This window comes from Benincasa hispida, chromosome 9 (assembly GCF_027475165.1).
Source record: "Benincasa hispida cultivar pf3 chromosome 9, pf3_genome.v1.1, whole genome shotgun sequence".
NCBI classification, from domain to species: Eukaryota; Viridiplantae; Streptophyta; class Magnoliopsida; order Cucurbitales; family Cucurbitaceae; genus Benincasa; species Benincasa hispida.
In genome coordinates, this window is record NC_143486.1 from 96,406,078 (window position 1) to 96,432,832 (window position 26,755).

General features: G+C 36.1%; 2 protein-coding genes across 8 annotated transcripts; one reads left to right on the plus strand and one right to left on the minus strand.

Annotated features, from left to right (window-relative positions):
• The first annotated feature begins 348 nt into the window (after positions 1 to 348).
• Positions 349 to 26,755, plus strand: LOC120087231 (protein GRAVITROPIC IN THE LIGHT 1-like). Of its 7 annotated transcripts, XR_005484463.2 has the most exons (5): positions 350 to 629; positions 931 to 1,066; positions 2,446 to 4,073; positions 4,658 to 4,744; positions 26,668 to 26,755. XR_005484463.2 is itself a non-coding variant. In XM_039044146.2 (3 exons), the coding sequence occupies exon 3, from the start codon at positions 2,496 to 2,498 to the stop codon at positions 3,849 to 3,851; it is 1,356 nt and encodes a 451-aa protein (XP_038900074.1). In that variant the 5' UTR covers positions 349 to 629; positions 931 to 2,349; positions 2,446 to 2,495; the 3' UTR covers positions 3,852 to 4,332. The 7 variants fall into 7 exon arrangements, 4 of the variants coding, with proteins under 4 accessions (XP_038900074.1, XP_038900073.1, XP_090173859.1 ...); XR_016532055.1 differs by lacking the exon at positions 26,668 to 26,755 and having other exon boundaries at positions 349 to 629; positions 931 to 2,349; positions 4,658 to 4,976; XR_005484462.2 differs by lacking the exon at positions 26,668 to 26,755 and having other exon boundaries at positions 4,658 to 4,976.
• On the minus strand, positions 22,201 to 23,624 carry LOC120087233 (uncharacterized). The gene is made up of 2 exons (XM_039044148.2): positions 23,363 to 23,624; positions 22,201 to 22,769 (listed from the first exon to the last, which is right to left on the minus strand). Exons 1-2 carry the CDS (start codon positions 23,445 to 23,447, stop codon positions 22,450 to 22,452), a joined length of 405 nt encoding a protein of 134 aa, XP_038900076.1. The 5' UTR covers positions 23,448 to 23,624; the 3' UTR covers positions 22,201 to 22,449.

Sequence of the window (26,755 nt, forward strand, 5' to 3'; positions counted from 1 at the left end):
ACTACCAAATACATGAAATATAATTTTCTCTGGTTTTTTTTTTTTTTTGGGTTAAATCTCATGTTTTTTAAAAATTCTTTCAGATTCGGTATCGAATAGGCATCTTATATGATTATAGAGACCGAAGCACAATTTTACCCCAATATAAAATAAGTGCAGGGGGGCATTTTCGTCCAAGAAAAATCCCGAAAGTTGGCTCTTCTTACCGCTTTTAAATTCCCCTAATGCCCTATGTCGGACTCGTCCCAACACTGTCCTTTCCCGTCTTTTCACCTTAAAACCCATGCCCTTTTTCGTCTTTTCCTCTATTTCACCCTCTTCCCATCTCTGTATTTCTCTGTCCCTTCCCTCCCTTTCCCCTCTCCTCGAACTCTGAATTTCTTTCTTCCCTCTCTTTCTCTCTCCTCCATTTCCTTCTCTCTCTCTCTAGATTTTTGGTTCTTCGAAGCGGCAGGACAGAGCGAAGACCGCCATTCAACGATCTCGAGTTTTCAGGAAGCGTGTTTTTGAGCTCCGAACAGAGCATAAAACCAGAAGCACTCTTGAACACAGTGAAGAATCGTCTCCTCCATTGGATTCAGCCGCATTGTCGTTTGCTCGCGTCTTTTGTTTCCTTCATGAGGTCAATGGTGTGTTTTCTTCCCTTCGATCCCTAACTTGCTCATTTGAATGGAGGAAACGCTGTTCTCGGATGTACTCTAGCTTTCCATTCATTACATTATCTTATAGAAAAAGCAGATATGGCGTTAATCATTGTAATGTCTAAATCCTTTTTGATAATGTGAACACCGGCCCTACGGCATATCCCTAACCTTTTCCTGCTCGGTTCTTCTCTGTTTTGACGATCCCAGTTACTGTTTGTATAGAAGAATCAGTCTCTGTGTTTTTTGGTTCTGTTTTGAAAATTTTCTCTCGTCTTTCTTACTTCAGAGTTAGCGGGTCGCCGAGGTCGGGCTCCTTGGGGGTTTTTCTCACGGCGTCTTCTAGTTCCGTTTCCTTGAGATTTACGCTGCGATGACTGGTTGACTGATTGGACTCTCCGCGTTTTCTTAGGCGATTCATTGAGGTACGTTAATCAAAACTATTATTAATTGTTTTTATTATTACCTTATGTTGTTCTGGGGTTCCCGATTTTTGCACAAGCATGGTAACACCGAAAGGACTTCACGGGGTGATTTGCATTTGAGGCAATGTCCTTTTTAGGAAATGCGATTTAAGAGAAGATACCATTGATTTCGCCTCACTGTATATTTCCTTCTTTGATCTTGCCCTTATCTTTAATATGGAACTCCTTTTCAGTTTTCCCGTTTAATAATTTTTTGTGGGGTAGCTATATACGTGCATCTTAATGTAGGCTTTCTAAAAGGAACCTGGAGATTCTTTTGAGTAGGTTTTTAAGTTATAAAAGTATGAGTTATTGACTAAAGGCTCTTCTATTAATAGAACGCTGAATAATGGAGGGTTTGAAGTGCTTTGTGTCACACTTTTTTTAATGTTCATGATTAGATAGCGACTATGTCAGTCACCTGCAATTGTGAGGTATTCTGTCTTCTGTGGTTTCTTCTATTGAGGTTCATATACGTGCCTAGTGGTGACTCGATATTTAATTGGATATTTGTTAAATATCTCAATAAATATTCTAATGTGCAGTAGAATAATAATGAAAAAGAGCTTGCTTTTGATCGTCATAGCTGTTGTAGGCTGGCTTTTTGTTAGATCTTCCGACCCTTTTGGGCTCTTATTGTTTGATTCGGTGGGGGATATTTCGAAACCTTCCTGGCATTTTCTTCTTTCCCATATAACCAGCTAGTGCTTGGTTTCATTAGTCAGTGTTTGGATCAGTTCATTGGAAGATACTTGGAAGTGTTTCACTGTTCTGTACTCCTGTATATGGTTACGTTTTCCCTCAAGTTCTTAGATCTCTAACTATGGACTGCCTGATGTAGCAGAAGCAGAATCTTAATGATCGCGTTGGGAATTTGTATATACTAAATTAATGTCTCCATACAGCTTTCTGCACATGTATTTATAGGTATTTTATTAAATTTATGACTTAACCTGATTGTTGTTAACATAAATGTTGCTTGGTTTGGTGGGTGGGAGAATATAAAAGTACATTTTTGTACTATTTTGGCTGCCGGCTTTTCTTTTTGTTGATCTAATATGTCGATGGCATTGAGTATCACATGCCATGATATCATTCAAGAGACGTGCTTCATCTGCAAAGTTGTGCATCAAGAGTTAAAACTTTAAAGAAAATCCTTTAAGCACATTTTTCGAGCATGCATCTCAGAATTATATTCACTATCTTGGAATTTTAGAATCAGAGGATTGAAGGTCTTAATGGTGGTATGTTATGGAAAACCTGCAATCCAAATGTACATGTAATGGCAAGGAAAACTCATGAATTTCTGTGCTAATGTTTTTCTCATTCTTATATTTCAGACGGTGATCTGGACAATCTTCAATCATCCTTGCCATTTTCCTGCCCCGAGATGGACTCTGTGAAATCCTCGGCTCTCACTCCAAGTAAGAGCAAATTGGCACGCACAATTACCAAAGTTCTTCATATACGAGCTCTAACTGGGGTAGCACCTGTCCATGAAACTCGGAAAGTTAAGCCACAAGAAAAGATCAGTGATGATTGCACAGCAAGTAAGAGTACAGGTAGTCTATCTGAGTCTTTTGATAGTATGGAAGAGGAGTTCCAGAATAGAGTCCAATTGCATGCACTGCTAGCAAAATTGTTTGCCAGCATCTCATCAGTCAAAGCTGCATATGCCCAGTTACAGTTTGCTCAATCCCCTTATGATGCCGAAGGTATTCAAGATGCCGATCACTATGTTGTCTCAGAATTGAAAGTTTTGTCTGAATTGAAGCAGTGCTACCTCAAAAAACAGTTTGATCCTTCACCAGAAACCACAATGCTCTTGGCTGAAATTCAGGAGCAAAAGAGTCTTGTGGGAACATATGACATAATGGGGAAAAGATTGGAATCGCAAGCAAGACTGAAGGGCTCTGAAATTACGTTTCTGAGAGAAAAGATCGAGGAAATTAAAAAACAGAATAGGTTGCTGGAGAAAAGTTTAGATCAAAGTGGGCCTATTCCTGTCACTGGTGATCTTCACTTATCGGGAGTAAATGCTAGCCATTTTATTAAAGTTCTTGGGCATACAATCAAGTCTGTACGAAGTTTTGTCCGGATGATGGTGGATGAAATGAAATCTGCTGGTTGGGATGTTGATGCAGCTGCGACAGAAATTGAACCTGATACTTTTTATTGGCATAATGATCATAGATTCTTTGCATTCGAGTCATTTGTTTTCAGGGAAATGTTTGATTCCTTCCATCAACTCAATTTTTCTCTCCCAAATGAATCCTTGCCCGAAAAATGGAAACAGAAACAGTTTTTCTTTGCAAGATTTATGGAGCTGAAGCTTAGGAAAACAAAAGATTTTCTTTCTCAAAATCCAAGATCAACCTTTGCTAAGTTTTGTCGGGTTAAGTATTTGCGGCTCATTCACCCCAAGATGGAATCATCGTTATTTGGTAATTTGGACCAGAGAAGCTTAATCAGCTCCGGTCAATTCCCAGATACAACGTTCTTTGGCACGTTTGCAGAGATGGCAAGGTGGGTGTGGCTACTACATTCATTAGCTTACTCCATTGAACCAGAGGCTTCCATCTTTCAAGTACGAAAAGGAAGCCGATTCTCAGAGGTCTACATGGAAAGCATCATTGATGAAATGTACCTTTCACCAGATTTTGACCCAGTTGTGGCGTTTACTGTCATTCCTGGCTTCATGATTGGTAAAACTGCAATCCAGTGCCGGGTCTATCTCTCACAATGATCACTTCTTTATTATGGGAACAATAGTATACCATCTTTTTACCAAGACCACAGGCACCAACCAATAATTAATGGTAATGGCCCCTTCACCAACCCAAAAGATCAAGCTGTTAAACAATTTATTATATGTCTCGATTGAACAAAGATCATGGTGGACAAGTCGCTACACATATTGTGGCGGAGTGGCAAACATCCTCCTCTACATAGGCAGGCAATCAAACGAGTAAGTGCTATTTTTCTGGCGATTTTGGAAGAGAAACCGCGTGGACTGAAGTGAAAGGAACAAATTTTAGTTTATTTTTAATTGTCATATTTATCTTGACTGAAAACCATCCCATCAAATTTTGTTAATATTATTATATAGGTCAGTGACAGAGGGATGGTCTAGCTGTTGTGCAACAGAACCAGACAATGCATGTACATGTAAATAGCAATAATTATTATAAGATTATATATAAAGTTAGATGGGGTAATATTAGACAGTTTCTCATTTTTTTTTACATCTCTTATCTTACCATAAATCCCATTTAATCTCTCATTTGAATCCTTGGATTCTCTGCAAAACTCTGCAACATATTGCCAAAATTCTATGTATGGTTCTCCTTGTTTTGATATCACAAGTAGGATGCTTTCCTAGTTCCAAGAATCTTCAGTAGCTGTTTGTTTTCAAATATTTTCTTCAGTGTATGTAGGAAACTGTGTTTGTGGCTGTGTAGCTTTATTGGACTGCAAAAATCTTTTTTAGCATTATAAGATTCCTTTCCTATGGCCCCACATATGATACTATTGCTCTGCCATTTTTAATAGGGTCGGTGATGTTGGGCCATGTGACTGCAAAGCCTTTGCACATTCTTTGTTTTCTATACAAAAGGAAGAAGGCATTGTTTGTGATGGGTACGCACCGTTTGGCTCTTTCTTCTCCTTATATTAAATGCTCAAATGTTTGTTGATTTAGTGTAGCTTCTCGATTCTTGAAAAAAAGAAGAAATATCTTATATAGGGTCACTTGCTTTCACTGTTTAAACTTTTGATCATATATGTACTAGCCTAGATCATAAAAATCAATACGAGACCAATGCATGTTCAAGGTTGTTGATATGTATATATTAAATTAATTTGATACAAATGAGTTGCATTTTTCTGGTTGAACTAACATGAATGTAACACTACATGTTATAAGATCATGTTTGATAAAATGTCGATGAAGGTCTTGATGTCGATCGAAACCATGAGACTAATTAAATAAATAGATCTAGAAGGAAAAAAAATGATATTTATCGTTGAGAATCACAAGTTAGAATAATTAAGAGACTTCAAAATATTTATTAGTAAATGGATTACTTCTCGTCAATCGATTTTGAGATGAAAATCTATAGGGGTATTAAAGCTCATAGAACCCAAATAGATATTTGATCCAAAAACAAAGATTGGGGTTCCAACCAAGAATGCTGAACTCAGAGAGTTCCTCGTCGTTTTTGTATAAAATTCCAAATAAAATTCGACACTCACGCGCTTGACGTATCTTCCCAACAAATTCCTGACAAGGACTCATGGGACGACATATCCCGATGGTCGGAGTAGTTTCAACAAGAGCTAAAAATTGTTTGGCTCAAAATGTTACAAAATCCATTTTTACTGATGAGTCAATTGGTAGCACATAGTTGACTTTGCAAGAGCATACAAGAACATAACAGATCTTGTGCATGCAAGCAATAATACACGTGTATTACAGGTCGTGGTCCATTTTTTGGGATCCCAGACTTCTGGCATCACTTGAAGGATCGAAACCACGGTTTTCTGGTGTCCCAAATTTGTACAAAGAGCGAGAGAAGAAAATGCAAAAGCCTTCACACTTACCATGTTTAGATGTTTCATATTCAACAAGTTTGACTTAACTCTCACAAGTGAAGATATTAGGATCTCATTAGCATACTATCATGTATAGGAAATAAGGTCTACGTATATAACCGAAAATTGATTCTACAAAGATGGTTATCCAGGTTTCTGGTCGATGTTCATGCATCTGATATAGGGAAGCAAATGAAGATGAAAGAGGGAAGAAATTGTGTTCCAATTTAGTATTTAATCGACCTAAGGCGTGCATGTTTGCTAGGGAGGGAAGATGTCTCTTTTGGAAATGTGTATTTATAGCATGGTTATTTTTCTATGGATCTACGAGTATGTAGAAGAAGTTGCTAAGTTTCATTGGAATAGAGCAGGACGTGAACCCGATTATCTCAATTACGATAGAAGCTTTTAGATGGTTGAGCTATTGTAGAGTCTAAGGTAAATAAAAATTCTTCAGTGTGCTTCAATGCTGAATTTCTAGCCACTTGAAGTATCCGAGCGAATTTGGGTACTCTCTAAAGGGATTGAATCCCAATACCATAGAAATGATTTATCGTTTTGTCCCAATTTTGTTACAAAATAATTACATAATAAAAACATAAAGAATTAGGCTAAACATGCTTTATACAGTAATTAATTAGGGAAAATGAATTAAACTTTTGTAGAACCAATTCTCAAAGACCTTTTTCCAATCTTCTAGATCCACTGTATAATCAAATCACGAGCAAGACATGACTGCCGATCTTTTTTGCTATTTTCTTTGGAACAAGGAAGCTTATGGGAGCTTTAGTGTTCTTGGAGTAGGGGAAGGCAAAACTAGAGAACTCTACTTTTTTTTTTTCTTTTTTTCATGAGAGTAAGAGAGACCTATTCTGTAAACATGGAGAGTGTTTTGAAAGAAATTGGTAAGAGGTTTCTTTCTTTGTGTAAAAACAAAATGAGAACCTAAACATTTGGGATCCTATTCACCACTCCTCTGCATTGTAGGGGAATTAAATATATATATTAATTAAATCAAAATTATTTATTTATCTATCTATTAAATATTAGTTAAATACATCTAATTTAATTAATTAATTAAATCTAATTTAATTGATCAATTTATTAAATATCATATATTTAATTTAATGTATATATGAATCATATTTTAATATATATATTCTCTCATAACCTATAGGTTTAACATGAATCCAATTTACAATAATTTTAACCTATAGTTTAATATGAATCCAATGCATATTAATTTAATATTTGAATAATATTCAAGTATTAATACTCTCATATTATAAAGTTTAATTTTTGAACCTAATTCAAGGAAAAATTAACTTTATATTATAATGTATCTTATACATTATACTAATTTCCTTAATTATTTTGAACATTTCAAATTCTTTCAACATTAAATATCTTTGTTTAACTCATTGTGAGCTAGCAGAGGGACCTAATGAACCTTTATAAGCAAAATCAATTCGAGATTAATTAATTAAACTCTTTAATTAAATTAATCAACTTTCATTAATTATGGGGCATACCACTAAAGACCCATAACTGCACTCTTATGAATTGTAGAATATTTATGTGTCAATTGATTGAACCAATATATGTAAGTCAATCATTTACAAACTGTTTGTAATTACCTAGTGCTCCTTAAGTACCACTGATCCTCTAATGAACAATCTGTTTATGGTTCAACCGTAAACAAAGTTCCTCTTGGGCCAATGAGAGGGTGAGACCTCATTGTTCAAGTTCTGGAGTCAGCACTTAAGGGAATAACCTATCTACTTATCTTAAAGGCGGAATGAGTCAATTCCATCTTGTGTAGTTATGTTCTCAGCTCCACACTTAGTATCATCCTCAGAATGGTAGGCATTTTAAGTTAGCGACTAGGGTTACTCTCACCCATACAAATCAAAGGACGACACTCATGAGTAGGAGTTCATAACTTATTTAGGATTGAGATTGAGTTACATGGTCATCGTTTGAAATATTAATCTCTCAAGTTAACGGTGTTACAAAGAGAGATTATATATTTCATGATCCAGTCTTATACAATCTCATTATATAGGATGCCCTCACTTGTATGTCTGCACATAAACATTTGGATCAAATTGTTTGTAATAGTTACAACTCTTGTATGTTTTATCTATAGTGCTACCAAGATAAGACATTCAATCTTATCCATATACTATAGACATTTTTAAGTTATTACTTGAACACGATCCACTTGTATGTCAATCACATACTGTTTAAGTTACATAAAATAACGAATTTGAGTTATGCCCAGAAATAAATAACACTTATTTATGAAAGAACAAATAAGATTTTTATTTATATAAAATTTGTTTAGAAAATTTAAAACTATAAGATTAGGACATAAATCCTAACACTGTCGATAAAATTTAAGAGTCGATAGAATAACACGAGGAAGAACGTAAAAAATTTCAATACTATGCGTTGAAACCCAAATATTCCTATTAGAATAAAAGAAACCAACAAGGACCAATCAGAAAAAAGAAGCCAACCACCTAAGCAATGGTGCAAAGTCAGAAAATCCATTTGGATTGGATATATAAAAGGAAGAAAAAGGAAACAACCAATCAATTCTGTTTTTAAAAGAATTATACCAACCTGTATTATATGGACACCTGCCCATTATTAGTTAAAAAAATTATTCCCAATTTTTTCCTCTTTCATTGCCTAAAACCCTAAGGGTAAAGCTGTATAAGTATGCCATAAAGAGGCCCTCTGTATTAGTGTGAAATTACACAGAAATAGAAGAAAACCATTGAAGCTGCAACCTCCCCTGTTTTCTCTTAATTCCAACTTGGTATCAGAGCTTTTAATGGCCAACACCTCACATGCCGGAATGACGACAACAATGTCTGAAACCACGAAGTTCAGCACGCCACTGTTAAACGAACTTCTCAATCAAATCACAAGCACAAAGCTCGAACGAGAGAATTCTATGTTGTGGAAAACTCTAGCGTTACTGATTTTCCGAAGGTATCGGCTAGAAGGATACCTCTCAGGTACAAAAGTCTGCCCTCCCATGTTCATACCTCCCCATTGAAGGTCTGTATGTACATGAGGTAGGAACGACTGTTTCTGATCTTTCCGGAGGTGCATCAAGCTCCATAGGTGAGCAAATGTTGAATCCTCTCTATGAGGCCTGGATCACAGCTGATCAGCTACTATTAGGATGACTATATAACTCAATGGCACCAGAAGTTGCCGTGCAACTCATGGGGTTTGAAAATTCCAAAGCTCTATGGGATGCTATCCATGCCCTCTTTGGTGTTCAATCACGAGTTGAGGAGGATTACCTTCGTCAGGTTTTCAACAAACACGCAAAGGGAACTCAACCATGTCCAAATATCTGAAGCTTATGAAATTACACTCAGACAACTTGGCTTAAGCAGGAAGTTCATTATCACCTCGTAACTTAATCTCTCAAGTTTTACTTGGTTTAGATGAAGAATATAATCTAGTTGTAGTTGTGATTCAAAGCAAACCTGACATATCCTGATTGGATATGCAATCCGAGCTCCTCTTTTTTGAGAAATGATTAGAGCCTCAAAACTCGGCCAAGTCCTTTGTTGCTTCTGCAAGGAATCCATCAGTGAATGTAGCTTTTAACAAAGGTAATGGCAATGTCAAACCTACGACCACCAACATTAATCAAGGTAATGTGAAGTTCCAGCACAACAACACAAAACCTAATTACTCCAACAATGGAGGAGGAGGCAATCGAGGTAGGGGCAATCGCCCTATGTGTCAAGTCTGCTCCAAATATGGTTATGCAACTGATGTATGTTATCAACGATACAATAGGGAATATGTACCCAATGTAAGTCAAGGCAGAGGGTCTTGCCATCAACAACCACCCAACAACACTCTATCAGCCTTCATGACATTCTACTCCAACAATCTGTTCACTGCTACACCTAAGAGTTCAGTTGATGTCAACTGGTATGCTGATAGTGGTGCTACTAATCATGTCACAGTAGATCCAACTCACATTGCCAATCCAACCGAGTATTCAGATACTAATCTTGTAACAGTTAGTAATGGTGATAAGCTATATATTTCTGCTGTAGGTAACTCAAGTTTAAAATCTGGACAGTGTGTACTTAGTTTGGAAGAAGTTTTTTTATGTTTCATCTATTGCAAAGAACCTAGTAAGCATCTCTAAACTAACTCAAGATAATGATATCTTTGTGGAATTTCATGGAACTTGCTGTTTGATAAAGGATAAGCATTTGGGCAACACTCTGGTGAAAGGCACACTTAAGGATGGCCTCTATCAGCTTGGAGAAACAATCGTACGACCATATGATGTCTCAAAGCATAGAAGATCAGAAACCCTCAGACCTTTGGACAAAAATAATGGCTCAAAAGCACTTTTACTATCCAATGTCAGTGTAAATGTTATTGAGTCAACATATCTGTGGCATAGAAGATTAAGTCATCCCTCCCCCAAAGTTTTGAAGTCAATATTAGATCAGTGTAAACAATCCATCAAAGTTAATGAAAAACCCCTATTCTGTGACTCATATCAGTTGGGCAAATCACACTCTCCCTTTTTCACAATCTGAATCAAGAGCCAAGGCTAATTTTGACTTAATTCATTTTGATGTATGGGTGTACACTGCTGAATTGAAGGTTCTAAATAAGCATAAGTGGATGAGGACCATGATGAATGAAGTTGGAGATGGAATGTAGATGCTATGTTATGCATATTTACACTTTATGCGATACTACTTCTTGATGTATGCGTTATTAATGAAATGCTTATAGTATGCTATGCGTTGTCACAAGTTTCCTTGCGTTGAAACCAAGTATAATTCCAACGCAAGTTTCTCGGAGTAATCTGAGGTCGAACACAGGGATTGTTGTCGTTAATGTGTTACGTTCGTGATATATGTGACCGATTTTGCAATTAATAAAAGAGTGTGACTTGTACATGAAATTAAAGTGCGGTAAAGTAAAATCGTGCGGTAAAATAAAGTTGCGATAATAAAGTAAAAGTGCGATAAAAGTAAACCTAAGCTATTATGATACAAGATACAAGATCCACGATACATGATACTGAGTTTGAGACTGGTTGTGAAGTTTATACAAAGGATCGTGTTATGCGGTGGCAAGTCTTTATGTATGAATCAGAAATAGAAAGGGTAATTAATATAAACATCGCAAGTTTATTAATTGCATTAAAGATATAATTAAGGTTCCGCTTTCCCTTGGCGTACACCTCTCGGTGATCGGCCGCGTTCCCACATCTTTGTGGTGGAACAAGGATGAACATAATGAACGCAAGGTTGCTTCCATCTCTGGAAGTACTTCTCGCTTTAGTTAATGCATTCTTCCAACCTTCTCTTGACAGGAGGAATGACATCTTCACTTCTGCTCTCACAGGTGAAGATGCCGTGTAGCATGCTTTAGCTAAACATATTTATTTCCTTAGCACAAATTAATTTACTTGTTTAATTCTTACTAATCACCAGGGGATTAAGAAAATATCGTGGAGAAAACAATTCATGGATGAACGGAAATAGATAGAGAGAGGATAATGGAAATGATCAATATAATTAATACTAAGATTAAGCGTCTGATACATGGTGTGAATGATAAAGATTAAGAAGATGAGTACAAGTGATGAAAAGAGAGAGAAACAAATACAGAAGAGTGTCAACGTCTTGACACAGATCTGGACGGTGGATTTTCTTGCCATCTTGTGGAGTGAATGAAGAGAAGAGCTTCCCTCTCAGGCTTGCTCGTCCGGTAGAAGTGACCTTTGTATAGAGATTCAATGGCGGGGATTGAAAGGATTTGCCCTGAGACTCACCTCTCGGCCTTGTCTCTTAATTCTTCCCGGATCTACTCAGATTAGCACTCAGACTAGCCTTTCTCTCAATATACAAATATCAAAATATTCCTGTCTCAAGTATATTTTGCAATGGAATTGCATAGGCTATTTATAGGCTCAGCTTTGACTCTTTGAAGTGTGGACCCCACTTTATTGTTAAGGCAGTTCCTAAAATGGTGAAATGAATATTCCTTCTGTTACGCAATCAATCCCATCAGAAATACACAACGGTTAGCTGTACACGCATTTGAATCCTCCGCCATTACGTTGCTCTTTTGCATCTTCGATCGTGTGCCCGCATGCGGTGTTGTTTTTTATTATCGCATACGGTTGAAGTTAAGCTCTGAATCGAATATCACATGCGCCGTCATTGCATTGATCATTTTTTCATTATTGATTGACGGACGCAATGCAACGGAGATGCGTTGTTCATTTTCTGCGGACGCAATGTAAAGTATACATAACGGACGCAATGTAAAGTATACATATCTAGAAATGTTGTCTTTAATGAAACTGAATTTCCATTTTCTGCGGTTTTCAGGTGATTAGTGACTGTTCCCAAGCTCTCCTTCCATCACTGTCTATCCAAATGTCTACCCCACTTGTCCAAGCCCTCCCTGAGCCATTACAAACAAATTCTATTATATCTAATATCAATCCTCCTCAAATTCCTTCACCAAGCTCTGCTAATCATCCTACTATGATAGAGCCATCACTCAACCCCTCAACTAATGCACCACAAACCATATCTCCTGTACAATAACCTTATAGCTCCCCAACTCCTTCTCCTATCAATGTTCTCTCTCACATGACCATCTCACCATCTCAGGACATTATTGGCTCTCCACAAACAGACCATTCACCCTTACCTGCATCCATTCAGTAGCCCACCATTCCCACTGAGCAACAGCAGCACACAGTCTCACTCTAACCGACACATCCGATGATCACCAGAGCAAAGGCTGGAATTTTCATGCCCAAAATCCTGCTCACAACTGCTAAAATTGATTAGACTGTCACTGAACCAACCAGATTCAAAGAGGCGCTTAGTACATCTCAATGGAAAGCAACTATGGACAATGAGTATCAAGCGTTAGTTCAAAGAAACACATGGCATCTCGTACCACCCTCTGACTCATACAATGTTCTAGGTAACAAGTGGATCTTCCGGTTAAAGAAACACCCTGATGGCTCAATTGACAGATACAAAGCGCATTTGGTAGCAAAGGGGTTTCATCAACATCAAGGGATAGATTTCTTTGAGATGTTTAGTCTTGTAGTTAAGGCTTCACTATCAAAGTTGTGCTTAGCATTGCTGTTTCGAAAGGATGGGAGATCCGTCAGCTTGATTTCAATAATGCCTTCCTAAATGGAAACCTACAAGAAGAAGCATATATGAAGCAGCCTACTGGGTATGTTAGCACTGAACATCCTGAGTATGTGTGCAAGTTAAACAAAGCAATTCTATGGCTTAAAACAAGCCCCTCGGGCCTGGAGCAACACACTAGGCAGTGCCTTAGTCAGTTGGGGATTCAAAGCATCAAAGGCTGACAATTCATTGTTTATATTTCACACTCGGGAGGCTGTTATATTTCTGCTGGTTTATGTAGATGATCTGATAATAACAGGTAGCAATCCTCAACTAATATCCCAACTCATCAACCTATTTGACAGCAGGTTTGCATTAAAGGACCTAGGCCACCTCACCTATTTCTTAGGTATCCAAGTCCACTATCTCAAGTCAGGCTTCATCTTAAATCAATCAAAGTATGTGGAAGACTTACTCCACAAACTTGGTCTCACTGATCTTAAACTGGTAGCCTCCCCCTGCACAGTAGGTAAACTCCTTTCAATAACTGATGGACAACCACTATTTGATCCTTACTTGTTTAGAAGCACCATCGGAGCCCTTCAATACCTAACACATACGAGACTGGATATAACATACATAGTTAATCATTTGAGTCAATTCTTGAAGGCTCCTACGAATATTCATTGGCAAGCAACTAAGTGGGTACTCCGATACATCAATGCCACCAGACATCATGGTCTCCTTTTTCAACCTAGCACTAATTTACAACTTACAACATACTCGGATGCTGATTGGGCTTCCAACATTGATGACAGAAAATCTATTGCAGAATATTATGTGTATGTCGGCAACAATCTAGTCTTTTGGTCCTCTAAGAAGTTGTTGAAATGCCTTGAATCTGTTTGCTGGCGCTTCGAATTTACCTAGTACGGGGGTCTCGCTGTTGTTGAAATGCCTTCGAACAACCTATTCAGATTTTGTATTTAGCATATTTATTTATTTGCAGTTATTTACGATTTTGACCCTAGGGTTTAGAGTAGTGCGATATATAAACTCTCTAACCTAGAAGCGTCGTTTTTTGATGTAATTTTGAAAACATTCTCTCAAATAATATTGTTCTCCCTCTACCCGTGGACGTAGCTAACACACTGTTAGTGAACCACGTATATCTGTGTGTCGATCTTCCCTACTCTATGTTCCTTTTTTTGTGTTTTTTAATTGTCGATTTCGCAACAAACTGGTATCAGAGACTTGTTAGGGTTTTTTTTCAAAATTCCACATTTGTTCGATAATTGAAGATGTCTGGCATGAACGTAAAGATCGAAAAATTTACCGGGAGGAACAGTTTTGGCTTATGGTAAATCAAGATGCGATCCCTGCTAAAGCAGCAGGGGCTGTGGGCGCCGCTGACGGGTAAGTCAAAGAAGGCTGTCGGGGATGACGAAGAGTGGTAGACTCTTGAGGAGAAGGCTCATTCGACGATCATGCTATGTTTGGCTGATGACGTCATCATCGAGGTCGCAGATGAAGAAACTGCCGCTGGTCTTTGGTTGAAGTTGGAGAGTCTTTACATGATGAAATCTTTAACCAAGAAGTTGTTTCTGAAGAAACGTTTGTATCATCTACGTATGCAGGAAGGTACGTTTCTACGAGACCATCTTGATCAATTAAATAAAATTTTATTAGATCTGCGTAATGTAGAAGTTAAGGTTAAAGATGAGGATGCTGCCCTAATTCTGTTGACATCTTTGCCGCCATCTTATGAGATTTTCGTTGACTCGTATATTGGAGGGAAAGAAAATCTGACCTTAGAAGATACAAAGTCCATGTTGCTTATGAGAGAGGACCGTCAGAATGCAGGAAGTTCAGTTACAGAAAGTTAGACATCTGTGTTAGCTGCTACAGGAAGCAAGGGACATAGGAATTCTGGTAAGCAGAAGTCGAACCAGAATAAAAGGTCTTTGAAGTCAAATGGTTCTAGATCAGATGATATTTGTAACTACTGTAAAGAAAAAGGGCATTGGAAAACCAAATGTCCTAAGATAAAAAGGAATCAGGAAAAGAAGGAAAAGAGTGACAAAAGGGAAGCATCCGCCTCTGTTGCATAAGTTGAGATTGATTCTGAAGAAGTCGAGATCGATTCTGAAGGAGATCTAGCTTTAGTTGTGAATGAACAGTCACATTCTGATGATGTATAGGTTCTTAATTCTGGGGCATCTTATCATATGTGCCCAAATAAAGAGTGGTTCTTAACCTATCAACAAATAGATGGAGGGAATGTTAGCACGGCTAATGGTGCTGTGTGCAAGATAGTTGGAATCGGCTTAGTCAAGATACGAACACATAATGATGCCTTCTACACTTTAAAAGAGGTTAGACATGTTCCACTAATGAAGAAGAGTTTGATATCCTTTAGTGTACTCGATAGCAAGGGTTACAGTTTTGAAGGTAAATGTAGAGCAATGTATGTCTATAAGGGTTCTGAGGTAGTTTTGAAAGGCATAAAGCGTGGAACACTGTACTTTCTATTAGGTTCCATGATAACAGGTTATGCTGTTGTTGCATCGTCAGTCATTCATAAGGATGATATGACTAAGTTATGGCATATGAGACTTGGTCATATGAGCGAAAAAATGATGCAAATTATGTCAAAAAGAGATCTTCTTTGTGGGCATAAGGTGCAGAATTTTGAATTTTGTGAACATTGTGTATTTGGGAAGCTTCATCGCAGCAAGTTCCCAAGAGGTGTTCATCGTACAAAAGGAACACTTGATTATATTCATTCAGACTGTTGGGGACCTTGCAAAGTTGAATCTATTAGAGGCAGTAGGTATTTTTTTTGTGTGTCTATAATTGATGATTACTCAAGAATGACTGGGTTTTTATGATGAAACATAAAAGTGAAGCCTTCAAGAATTTCAAGCAATGGAAGATATTGATTGAAAATCAAACCGGGAAGAAGATCAAAAGGCTGCAAACTGATAATGGTCTGGAATTCTGTGGATCTGAATTTAATGAGTTCTGTAAAGCTGAGGGATTGTTCGCCATCATACTGTTAGGAATACTCCACAACAAAATGGGGTTACAGAACGTATGAATCAGACGTTGTTGGAGAGAGCAAGATGTATGCTCTCTAATGCAGGGGCAGAAGCAGTGAATACATCATGTTATCTGATCAATCGTGGACCTCACACAGCTATTGATTGTAAAACACCTTACGAGGTGTGGTCTGGTAAGCCTGCAGATTTTTCTTTATTAAAATTTTTTGGTTGTACTGTCTACTATCATGTTAATGAGGGTAAATTAGAACCAAGAGCTAAAAAGGGTATATTTATGGGTTTTGGGAATGGAGTTAAGGGATATAGAGTCTAGTCACCTTCTGAGAATAGAGTCATACTTAGTAGGACTGTGATATTTGATGAAAATTCCATGCTTAACTCAACTGTAAAGCCTTTTGTGACGTCTACTGATGTGGGAGAAAGTAGTAGTGTTGATAAACAGGTGGAGATGCAATTCACTTTAGCTGTGAATGAATTACAACATCAAGGTGGAGAAGATCAACATGTTACTACAAAAACTGATGTGCAACCAGAAATTAATGTGCCTAGAACGTCAGAAGTTGATTTGCCTGAGAATTCTAGATCACGAGTAGATGAACCGAGTATAGCTCGTGATAGAACTAGAAGAGTTGGTGTTGGACCTCCTGTGAGGTATGGTTTTGAAGATATGGTTACTTTTGCATTGCAGGTTGCTGAAGAGGTGGATCCTCATGAGCCATCCACCTATAGAGAAGCTGTGTCATGTGGTGAGTCTGCTAAATGGCTTGCTGCTATAGGGGACGAGATGGAATCTCTTGCAAAAATCTGACTTGGGAATTAGTTAAACGACCAAAGGAGAGAAAAATTGTCACTTGTAAATAGTTCTTCAAGAAAAAGGAGGGAATATCGCCTTCAGAGGGTATTAAATATAAAGCTCGACTTGTTCCTAGAGGGTTCACACAAAGGGAAGGAGTTGATTATAATGAGATCTTCTCACTAGTAGTCAGACATACTTCTATCAGGGTGTTACTAGCTATAGTAGCACATCAGAATTTGGAACTTGGATAACTAGATGTGAAGACAACTTTCTTACATGGAGAGTTGGAGGAAGAGATTTATATGACCCAACCAGATGGGTTCCAGTGTCCAGGTAAAGAAGATTATGTTTGCAAGTTGAAGAAATCTTTGTATGGGTTAAAGCAGTCTCCAAGGCAATGGTACAAACGATTTGACAGCTATATGATTGAACTTGGTTATAATAGGAGTCCGTATGATTGTTGTGTATATCACAACAAAGCTGATGATGGTTCGATGATTTATCTACTTTTATATGTAGATGATATGCTCATAGCTGCAAAGTCCATGTCTGATATTTTGAAATTGAAGAATCTTTTCAGTGTTGAGTTTGATATGAAGGATTTGGGTGCTACTCAGAAAATTCTGGGTATGGAGATTTATAGGGACAGAGGTAAGAATAAGCTCTTCTTGTCACAGAAAGGATATATTCAGAAAATATTGTCCAGGTTTGGTATGTCAACAACTAATCCTATAGATACTTCTAGTGCTGTAAATGCTCGTTTGTCATCTGAGTTTTCACCACAACCTGAAGCTGAGAAGGAGTACATGTCTCGAGTTCCTTATACTAGGGCAGTGGGAAGTTTGATGTATGCTATGGTCTGTACTAGGCCTAATCTTGTCCATGCTGTTAATGTTGTCAGCAGATTCATGGGTCAACCTGGGAATGAGCATTGACAAGCCGTTAAAAGGATTTTTTGTTACCTTAGAGGTACATCTGATGTTGGTCTTGTTTATGGGAATTGCACAGAGTGTTTGGTGACTGGTTATTCTGATTCTGACTATGCTGGAGATGTTGATAGTAGGAGGTCTATGACTGGCTATGTGTTCACTCTGGGTGGTTCTGTTGTTAGTTGGAAGGCAACGTTACAGTCTACAGTTACTTTGTCTACTACTGAAGCAGAGTACATGGCCTTGACAGAAGCTGCTAAAGAGGGAATATAGCTGAGGGGGTTAGTTGGTGATCTTGGTTTGCATCATGACCAAGCTATTGTATATTGTGACAGTTTGAGTACAATATGCCTAGCCAAGGATCAAGTTCATTATGAGAGAACTAAGCACATAGATGTAAGATATCACTTCTTAAGAGGCGAGCATAGAGTTAAAGTGATGAAAATTAGTACTGCTGATAACCCTGCTGATATGTTCACCAAACCGGTTCCTCAAGGCAAGTTCCAACATTGTTTGGACTTGCTGAATGTTTTGAATTATTAGCGGTCCCCTTTGTGGGACACTTTAAGGCATGAGGGAGAAGTATGGGTACGTCTGGCGATATTGATTTATGTTGCATTTGGTACATCTGTTATCTGAGAGAGAATTCAAGTCAAGGTGGAGATTTGTTGAAATGCCTTGAATCTGTTTGCTGGCGCTTCGAATTTACCTAGTACGGGGGTCTCTCTGTTGTTGAAATGCCTTCGAACAACCTATTCAGATTTTGTATTCAGCATATTTATTTATTTGCAGTTATTTACGATTTTGGCCCTAGGGTTTAGAGCAGTGCGATATATAAACTCTCTAACCCAGAGGCGCCGTTTTTTGATGTAATTTTGAAAACATTCTCTCAAATAATATTGTTCTCCCTCTGCTCGTGGACGTAGCTAACACACTGTTAGTGAACCACGTATATCTATGTGTCGATCTTCCCTACTCTATGTTTCTTTTTTTACTTTAATTGTCGATTTCGCAACAGAAGCAAACAACGATTGCAAGATCCAACACAGAATCTGAATATCGAGTACTTGCTCATGCCACAACTGGGATCATCTGGCTTAAACAACCGATGAGTGAACTATAAATTCAAACAACCTACAAACTGATTCTATGGTGTGACAACATAAGTGCTGGAGCTCTAGCCTCAAACCCGGTGATTCATGCTCGAACGAAACACATTGAGCTTGATGTACACTTTGTTCGTGACCAATTCATCAATGGCCAACTTGAAGTATGATACATTCCATCGTCAGATCAAATTGTTGATTGCCTGACAAAGCCGTTGACACAATCTCAATTTCACCAACTTTGAAACAAACTCGGTGTTGTTGACCTCCCCACGAGTTTGAGGGAGCATGTTAGAATAAAAGAAACCAGCAATGACCAATCAGAAAAAAGAAGCCAACCACCTAAGCAATGTAGTGCCAAGTCAGAAAATCCAATCGGATTGGATATATAAAAGGAAGAAAAAGGAAATAGCGAATCAATTCTGTTTTTAAAACAATTATACCAACCTGTATTATATGGACACCTGTCCTCTATTAGTTAGGAAAATTATTCCCAATTTTTTTTCTCTTTTGTTGCCTAAAACCCTAAGGGTAAAGCTGTATAAGTATGCCATAAAGAGGCCTTTGTATTAGTGTGAAATTACACAGAACTAGAAGAAACCATTGAAGTTGCAGCCTCCCTTGTTTTCTCTTAATTCCAACTATTCCCAATGTTGAAGCATGAAAGTATTTTTCCGGCCACCTAACGATTAGGGAAAGTAATCTGGAGGACATCATGAGTGCCGACATTTCCATTAACATATTGATGCGAGCAATTACCTTTTGTGCTGTTATTTGGTCTTTGGGGAGGAATTGCTTATTCCCCCTGTTGGTATTACGTCAAGCATAATAAAAACCAATATGCATCAATTGCTCATGGGTTAGAGGATAATTTGACATGAAAAATGCCAAGATACATTAAGCTGTTGAACCATGGAGAATTGTGAGACGAATAAAAAATATGCGTCACTGATGGTACTATAAGAGAGGGAAATTGGGAATGAGATTGAAATTATTATCGTATTAGAGTCATAATAGAAAGTGGGTCATGACATTTGGGAAAAGGATTTAGAATGAATGAAGAAACAATTGAACCTTGTCTTGGCAACAGAATGCAGGATCAAGGGTAGAAGTCAAATGATGAGTCAAACACGCTAACAGTGTTCATAGACAATTGGAGGAAACCCTTTTCTAATGCTTAAATTGAAGCTGCAGCCTCCCTTGTTTTCTCTTAATTCCAACTATTCCCAATGTTGAAGCATGAAAGTATTTTTCCGGCCACCTAACGATTAGGGAAAGTAATCTGGAGGACATCATGAGTGCCGACATTTCCATTAACATATTGATGCGAGCAATTACCTTTTGTGCTGTTATTTGGTCTTTGGGGAGGAATTGCTTATTCCCCCTGTTGGTATTACGTCAAGCATAATAAAAACCAATATGCATCAATTGCTCATGGGTTAGAGGATAATTTGACATGAAAAATGCCAAGATACATTAAGCTGTTGAACCATGGAGAATTGTGAGACGAATAAAAAATATGCGTCACTGATGGTACTATAAGAGAGGGAAATTGGGAATGAGATTGAAATTATTATCGTATTAGAGTCCCAAACAATACTTTGAAAGTGGGTCATGACATTTGGGAAAAGGATTTAGAATGAATGAAGAAACAATTGAACCTTGTCTTGGCAATAGAATGCAGGATCAAGGGTAGAAGTCAAATGATGAGTCCAACTCGCTAACAGTGTTCATAGACAATTGGAGGAAATCCTTTTCTAATGCTTAAAATCTCCGAAAAATGATAAAAAATGTGTCGGGAGACCTACTCTAGACGACAAACTAGTCGTTGGGAGTTTGATCACAATTTGGTCAAACTCTCGACACATGCTTTTTACCTGTGGGGGTTTGTAGCAGCTACCGATGCCATATATAAGTCGTTGATAGTTATCGACAACCCTCGATGCTACCGTTACATAGTCGGGAGAGATTAATTCTCCCGACGGTTATTTTAGGTGTTGGAAGAGTCTCTTTTTCTTGTAGTGACCATTTCCAAAAGCAATCAAAATTAGACAGAGACAAGAAAAAAAATGTCTAACCCAACGAGGTCCAAGCTCAAAAAGAGTACATCAAAGGATTGAAACAAGAGTTAAAAGGAGACTCAACAAGGACTCAACAAGGTTGCCGAAGGCTTCCAAAGTACATTAAATGAATAAACCACATTTTTACAAGAGATTATTGTAGAAATCGAGACACTTCAAAGTTTGGGCTAAAGAATATAGAGGCCAACTTAGTTCTAAACTTCTAACACGTTTACAGAAGTGGATTTCTTCTACAACATTTTAGGCCAAATAGTTTCTAACTTTCCTTCAAGTTGCTCCGACCACTTGAATACGCCGTTGTTGTGAGAGATTAGTTGGGAAGATACCCTAGTTGAATGTGTCTACCATCCTAGGGGGCCTTAGAGCTCCTAAAATGATGTATAATTGTACGAGATCACACAACTAAATTGATTGAAAACTTTTCGTGTGTGCCTATACGAAAACATAAATCTCGAAAGTCAATACTACATTCTTGATTTTAAACTATTTGGTTGGGAGCTCGTGATAATGTATAGAAAAAATAAATAAAAATAAAGCAACAGATCAATAAGATGTGGAATCTAAACAAATGAGGTTAATCAAAGGTTTTAGAGGCTAAAGCTCCCAATTTGATCATAAACTCGCACATGATTGTATGACCAAATTGAGTGAGATTTTTTCGTATCTAAACAAAATCATAAGCTTCTCAATGGTTAAGAGTACTCTATTCTCAATTCTAATCTTATAAAGTAAAGATAAGGTAGGAAATTTGTGATCGTTTGCGAAACAACAAAAATAAATCAAGCAATAGAAGCAATAAGAATAAGAATAACAATCAAATGATTCAAGATAATAGTAAATGACAGAAATACCTCAAGTCTCAAGTAAAGTTGTCAAAATAAGGATAGAAAGGAGGGGAAAAAAAAAACTAATTTTGACCTAAAACCAAAAAAAAGGTTTTTATTATGCCTGTATCCATTTCCATAGTTCATCTTTTAATTCTCTAACCTACCTAAATAATAAATAAAATAAACCAGACTAAGCCAGACAAAATATGTGGCTTATGTGGCTTACACTAAGTACAGTGAAATAATTAGAAATAATCCAAAATATAATTTTGGAAAATAATACTCCTCACATTCTAACAAATTTCTACTTCTAGTTGATTTAAAACATTTACGAAATGTCAATAAATAGTTGTATATTTTTGAAATAAAGTACAAAATTTAAAAATATTCCTTACAACTTTAGCTTTTATTTATTTTTGATAAAATTAAAATTCGACAGTATCGTGACCATATCCAACTAAAAAAATTAACATTAATATTGAAAATTACTTTATCCAAAAAAAAAAATAAAAAGAAAGAAAGAAAATTAAGCAGCATACAAAGCAAATCAACTTTGTATATAATTTGACATTACATACATATATATATGAAAACCATAAAGATCATAAGTTGCAACAAGGCAAAGAAAGTATGATATTTCAGCATTTCATAAAGCATATGTTTGCTTTATTTGAATTTAAAACACACTGGAAACAAACTTTATTTCATCGTACAATGATATACTTTCATTGTTAACCAACATGGTAGCAGATAGGGTGCTGCAGGTTTTTGTTCTCTAATTCTTAACACTCTGAGTTTGGTCATGGCCATGGTGGCCGTGGTCATGGCCGTGATCGTGGTGTCCATGATCGTGGTCATGGTGATGATGACCATCCAAGTCGTTGACGTTAGCATCGTGGCCATGGTGTCCGCCGTGGTGTCCATGTCCTCCGCCGTGGTGTCCATGATGACCATCTAAGCCATCAACATTAGCATCGTGGTCATGTCCATGGTGACCGTGGTCATGATCGTGGTGTCCATGGTCATGGTGGTGGTGTCCATGATCATGGTGGTGGTGTCCATGATGATCACTCTCTACACCACCTTTATCCTCCTCTACATATAAAATAAATGAAAATAAGGATTGTGGTAGATATAATAATCGAGCTTGAAGTATTTGCAAATATAGTACAACAAAAGGATTTGCTAATATAACACTCCAAAAAAATTTGCAAACATAACAAAATCTAAACATCAGGGTCTATTAGTGATAAATCGTATCACTAATAATAGAAGTCTATCAACAATAGAGTTAAAACATATTAAGTTCAAATAACATATTAGGTTTAAACACTGCCATACCTAAAAGTTAAATTAAGTAAATTTAAGAAAATTTTCTACTTTTTCATCTTATTCCAAAAAAGTTAATTTTTTTAAATCAATATAATCATTATAAAATCCATTTTGAAATTCTACTATTCAATCTCATGTGAGTGGAATATCAACATGAAATCCAACGACCTACTCAACTATTTTCTAATGGTGACCAAATAAACAAGTTTTTTAAACTCATGATTTTCTACTTTAATATCATACTAAAGTTATAAGCACATATCCAAAAAAGAATACACAAAAACATATTTTTATCTTTTTAACATATTATTAACAACAAAATTTAGAGAGAGCGAGTTTGGTATAAGCAAACAAACCGAGTAAACGAGCTGAGACATGAGAGGAGACGAAAAGAAGAGCGAGAAGGAGGCCGAGAACGAGAAGGGTCTTGGAGTAAGCCATTTTTGGTCAACAAAGATCAGTTGGAAATGTAAGTGTTTTGCTCAAGTTGGGCTATTTTGGTGCTTAAACATTGCATTATCACTATCAATTTATAGACGGTTGGAGGCTGGGTTAGGTATTGGGTGATGAATGAATTAAGGTGAATTTAGTCAAAAAGCAAGTATTTTGGTTGAGAAAAACCCACAAGTAATCCTTGTTTCAACACAATAAATAATTGACCATTTCTTCAAAGATGATTCAAAATCAACACCCTTCATTTCTTTGTATAAAAAAATTAAACTAATCCAAACGGCAACCTCGTCCTCGACCTAGATCGTATGAATAAAACATCTAGGTATAATATTGTCAAAAATAAAAAATTACCATGTTTGGTTATCCATGGAATACGATTAGATGTTTATGTTAATCAATATATAATAGTATTTATGTTTATTTTGTATGTCAAATCTCTAACACTCTTATATAATTATGATCCATTAATTAATTAATAAATTAAACTTAATTATAAGTAATTAATAAGAGTTAGTCCATCAATAACTTTTAATCAAATAATTAACTATAATAAATATTTCTCTAAAAGACTATAAAAATAAGATTTTTTTTTGGTTCAAATAACTATAATTATTGTAACAAAATAAATATTTTTACTAGATTATTTAGTTGGATAAATTTAACATACTATAGTTTTTTTTCCTTTTGAAAAGTTTAACATACTATAGTCAATTAATTAATAGTTTTAATAAATATTTAATTTCACGAATTTGATCCGTTTTTTATAATAAAATTGTACCAAGTAAATATATCTTGAATATTTATTTAATATATTACAACGTAACAATTAGTTGGGTTTATTTCAAATAATCAATATCAATTGAAATTTAACTTTTCATATACTATTATTTTTAATTAATTAACTTTAAAAATTAACTTATGAAAGCGAGCATAATTAATTGAAATAAAATTCTAGACCAAAAGGTATGAGGTTCAAATCTCCTCACCCTATTTTGTACTCAAATAATAATAATAATAATAATAATTTCAATATAATCTAATCAACTATGACCTTAATTTGAGCCTATTAAAAATTAATTAATTATTATCAAATCAAATGTTAAAAGACTATTTTGGTCCCTCTACTTTGAGTTAAATCAACTAACATAGAATATGTGCCAACATGAGCATTATTCTTCTTATAACAAAATAATAAAAAAATCAATGTTAATAATTTAAAATGCCAAAACGAATATAATTCAACTAACATAAAATATTTGTTAACATTAGCATAATTCAACTAGCTAGCATAAAATTTATACTATGGATCTTGAGATCAAAAGTTCAATTCTTCTACTTCCCTTATGCTAAAAAAACAAAAAACTAACATAAAATATGCATTCTCGAATCCCTCCGACCCCACTTGCAATAATCTTTAAACTCAAAAGAGGAGAAAAAAAAAAAGACCATTGAATACTTGAGGGCAAGGTAATTCAAGAACTACCCCAAGGTAATTCAAGAACTACCCCATTCTTTGTCCCGCAAATACTTGAAAGCAAATCTAAAATCAATCCCTTTTTCCGATGGAAAATGGGTTGGGAAAAGTAAAAAGCGGCGGAAAAGGCTGTTTCGACGCCAATTTTACTGTCGACATGGTCATTGGAAAACCTTCTGCCGACGCAAAAAAAGTTTCATCATCGAAAATAGTAGATCTCCCGACCAGAGAAGTGGGGCAGATTTCTCCCAACGCTTAGAGAGTGTCGTCGACAAAAGGCACTTCTCCCCACGTCAAATATTGGTTTTTTGGCGTCGGGAGTAATACCTTCTGCCAACAACACTCTCTAAGCATCGGGAGAAGTCTAGATTTATGTGAGAAATAACCTCTCTCAACGCCAAATTCGTGATTTTATCATTGAAAAAAGTTGCCTTTCTCGACATCAACCTATTTTAGCATCGGAAAAAGCTACTTATCCTAACGACATATTGGAATAGCATCGGAAAAAGGTAAAAACAAAATTCAAAATAATGTTTATTTTTTCCGACACCTTTAAAGTTGGCATCGGTAATAGTTTTTTTTTTAAAATTTTTTTTTCTTATCTACTAAATATCCAACCTATTTGATTATTACAAATTTAGTCAAATAAACTAAAATCAAACAACTAATACATTTAATAATTATTTTTCTTAAACTTTACATAATATCCATAAAACAACTAAAAGTAAGATCATCTTAAACATTATATTATATCCACGAAACATAAACAATGAAATAACATTACATAATGTCGACAAAACATACACTCCGAAATACTTACAACATACAAATCTACAACCTAATTTTCATCGTCCAGAGATGAATTTTGAACACAAACCTCGAGATACATACATACAAAATATAAATTTAAATAATATCAAACTCAAGAAATTTATCCGTATATCAATCTTAATCTTAATCTCAAACTCAAGAAATTTATCCTTATATCAATCTTAAACTCAATATAAAACTTAAAACTCAACTCAAACTTAAACGTAACTATGCATTTATCGCTATACCAACTTTGAACTTAACCTAAGAACATTAGCAAATTCGAACGAACTTTAGGCAATCCCCCCTCCGACCCTCCCCCCCACACACTCAATATATCATATACCAATCTCAAATATATGAAAATTCAACTCAAACTTAAAGTATTATATACATTTATGTTGTTATATAACTGCAGGATAACAACATATTAGTTTACTACCAAAGTTGAAGAGTTCATATCTATTTTGATGCATCTCCTTGTGATTTCATTTGTTGTAAGACCATGGCTTCAAGTCATCTATCTCAGCTTGTCTTTTTACTTCTATTTTATCCACTCTGTCCTTTAAGGATTTTATCTCAACTCGTTGCTCCTATATAATATTATTAAAAAAATGAACAATGTTAAAGAAATGTGTTGTTCACAAGTCTTTTTTTTCCACCATTGATGTGTGTTGCACTTATGAGCTTGAAAACGAAGGATAAAGAAAATTGATTTGGACATTTTTGCAAAAGCAAAACGAGTCTGGCCCGAAAGACAAAATACCACTTACTGTTTTCAGTTGAAAATGATACTATGTGCTAAAAGCACAATCCACGTGAAGAAGAATCTCAACCATACACGTTGACGATCACGATTAAACTTTAACACTTACTGACTTTGGAAGAATTTCATTGACTAACCAAAATCTTTCTTTCTTGCAGAAACACACCGAGAGAAAAAACAAAGAACAAGACAAGATGTTGCTGAAATGCTGAAAGATTTTTGAAGGAGCTGAAGTATACGAGCAAG

Excerpts from the sequence above, each read along its gene's own strand:
- LOC120087233 (XM_039044148.2), bottom strand. The coding sequence starts at position 23,447 with ATGGCTTACTCCAAGACCCTTCTCGTTCTCGGCCTCCTTCTCGCTCTT. Across the intron at positions 22,770-23,362 it reads TGTCTCAGCTCGTTTACTCG|AGGAGGATAAAGGTGGTGTA; the intron begins GTTTGTTTGCTT and ends TTTTATATGTAG.
- LOC120087231 (XM_039044146.2), top strand. The coding sequence starts at position 2,496 with ATGGACTCTGTGAAATCCTCGGCTCTCACTCCAAGTAAGAGCAAATTG.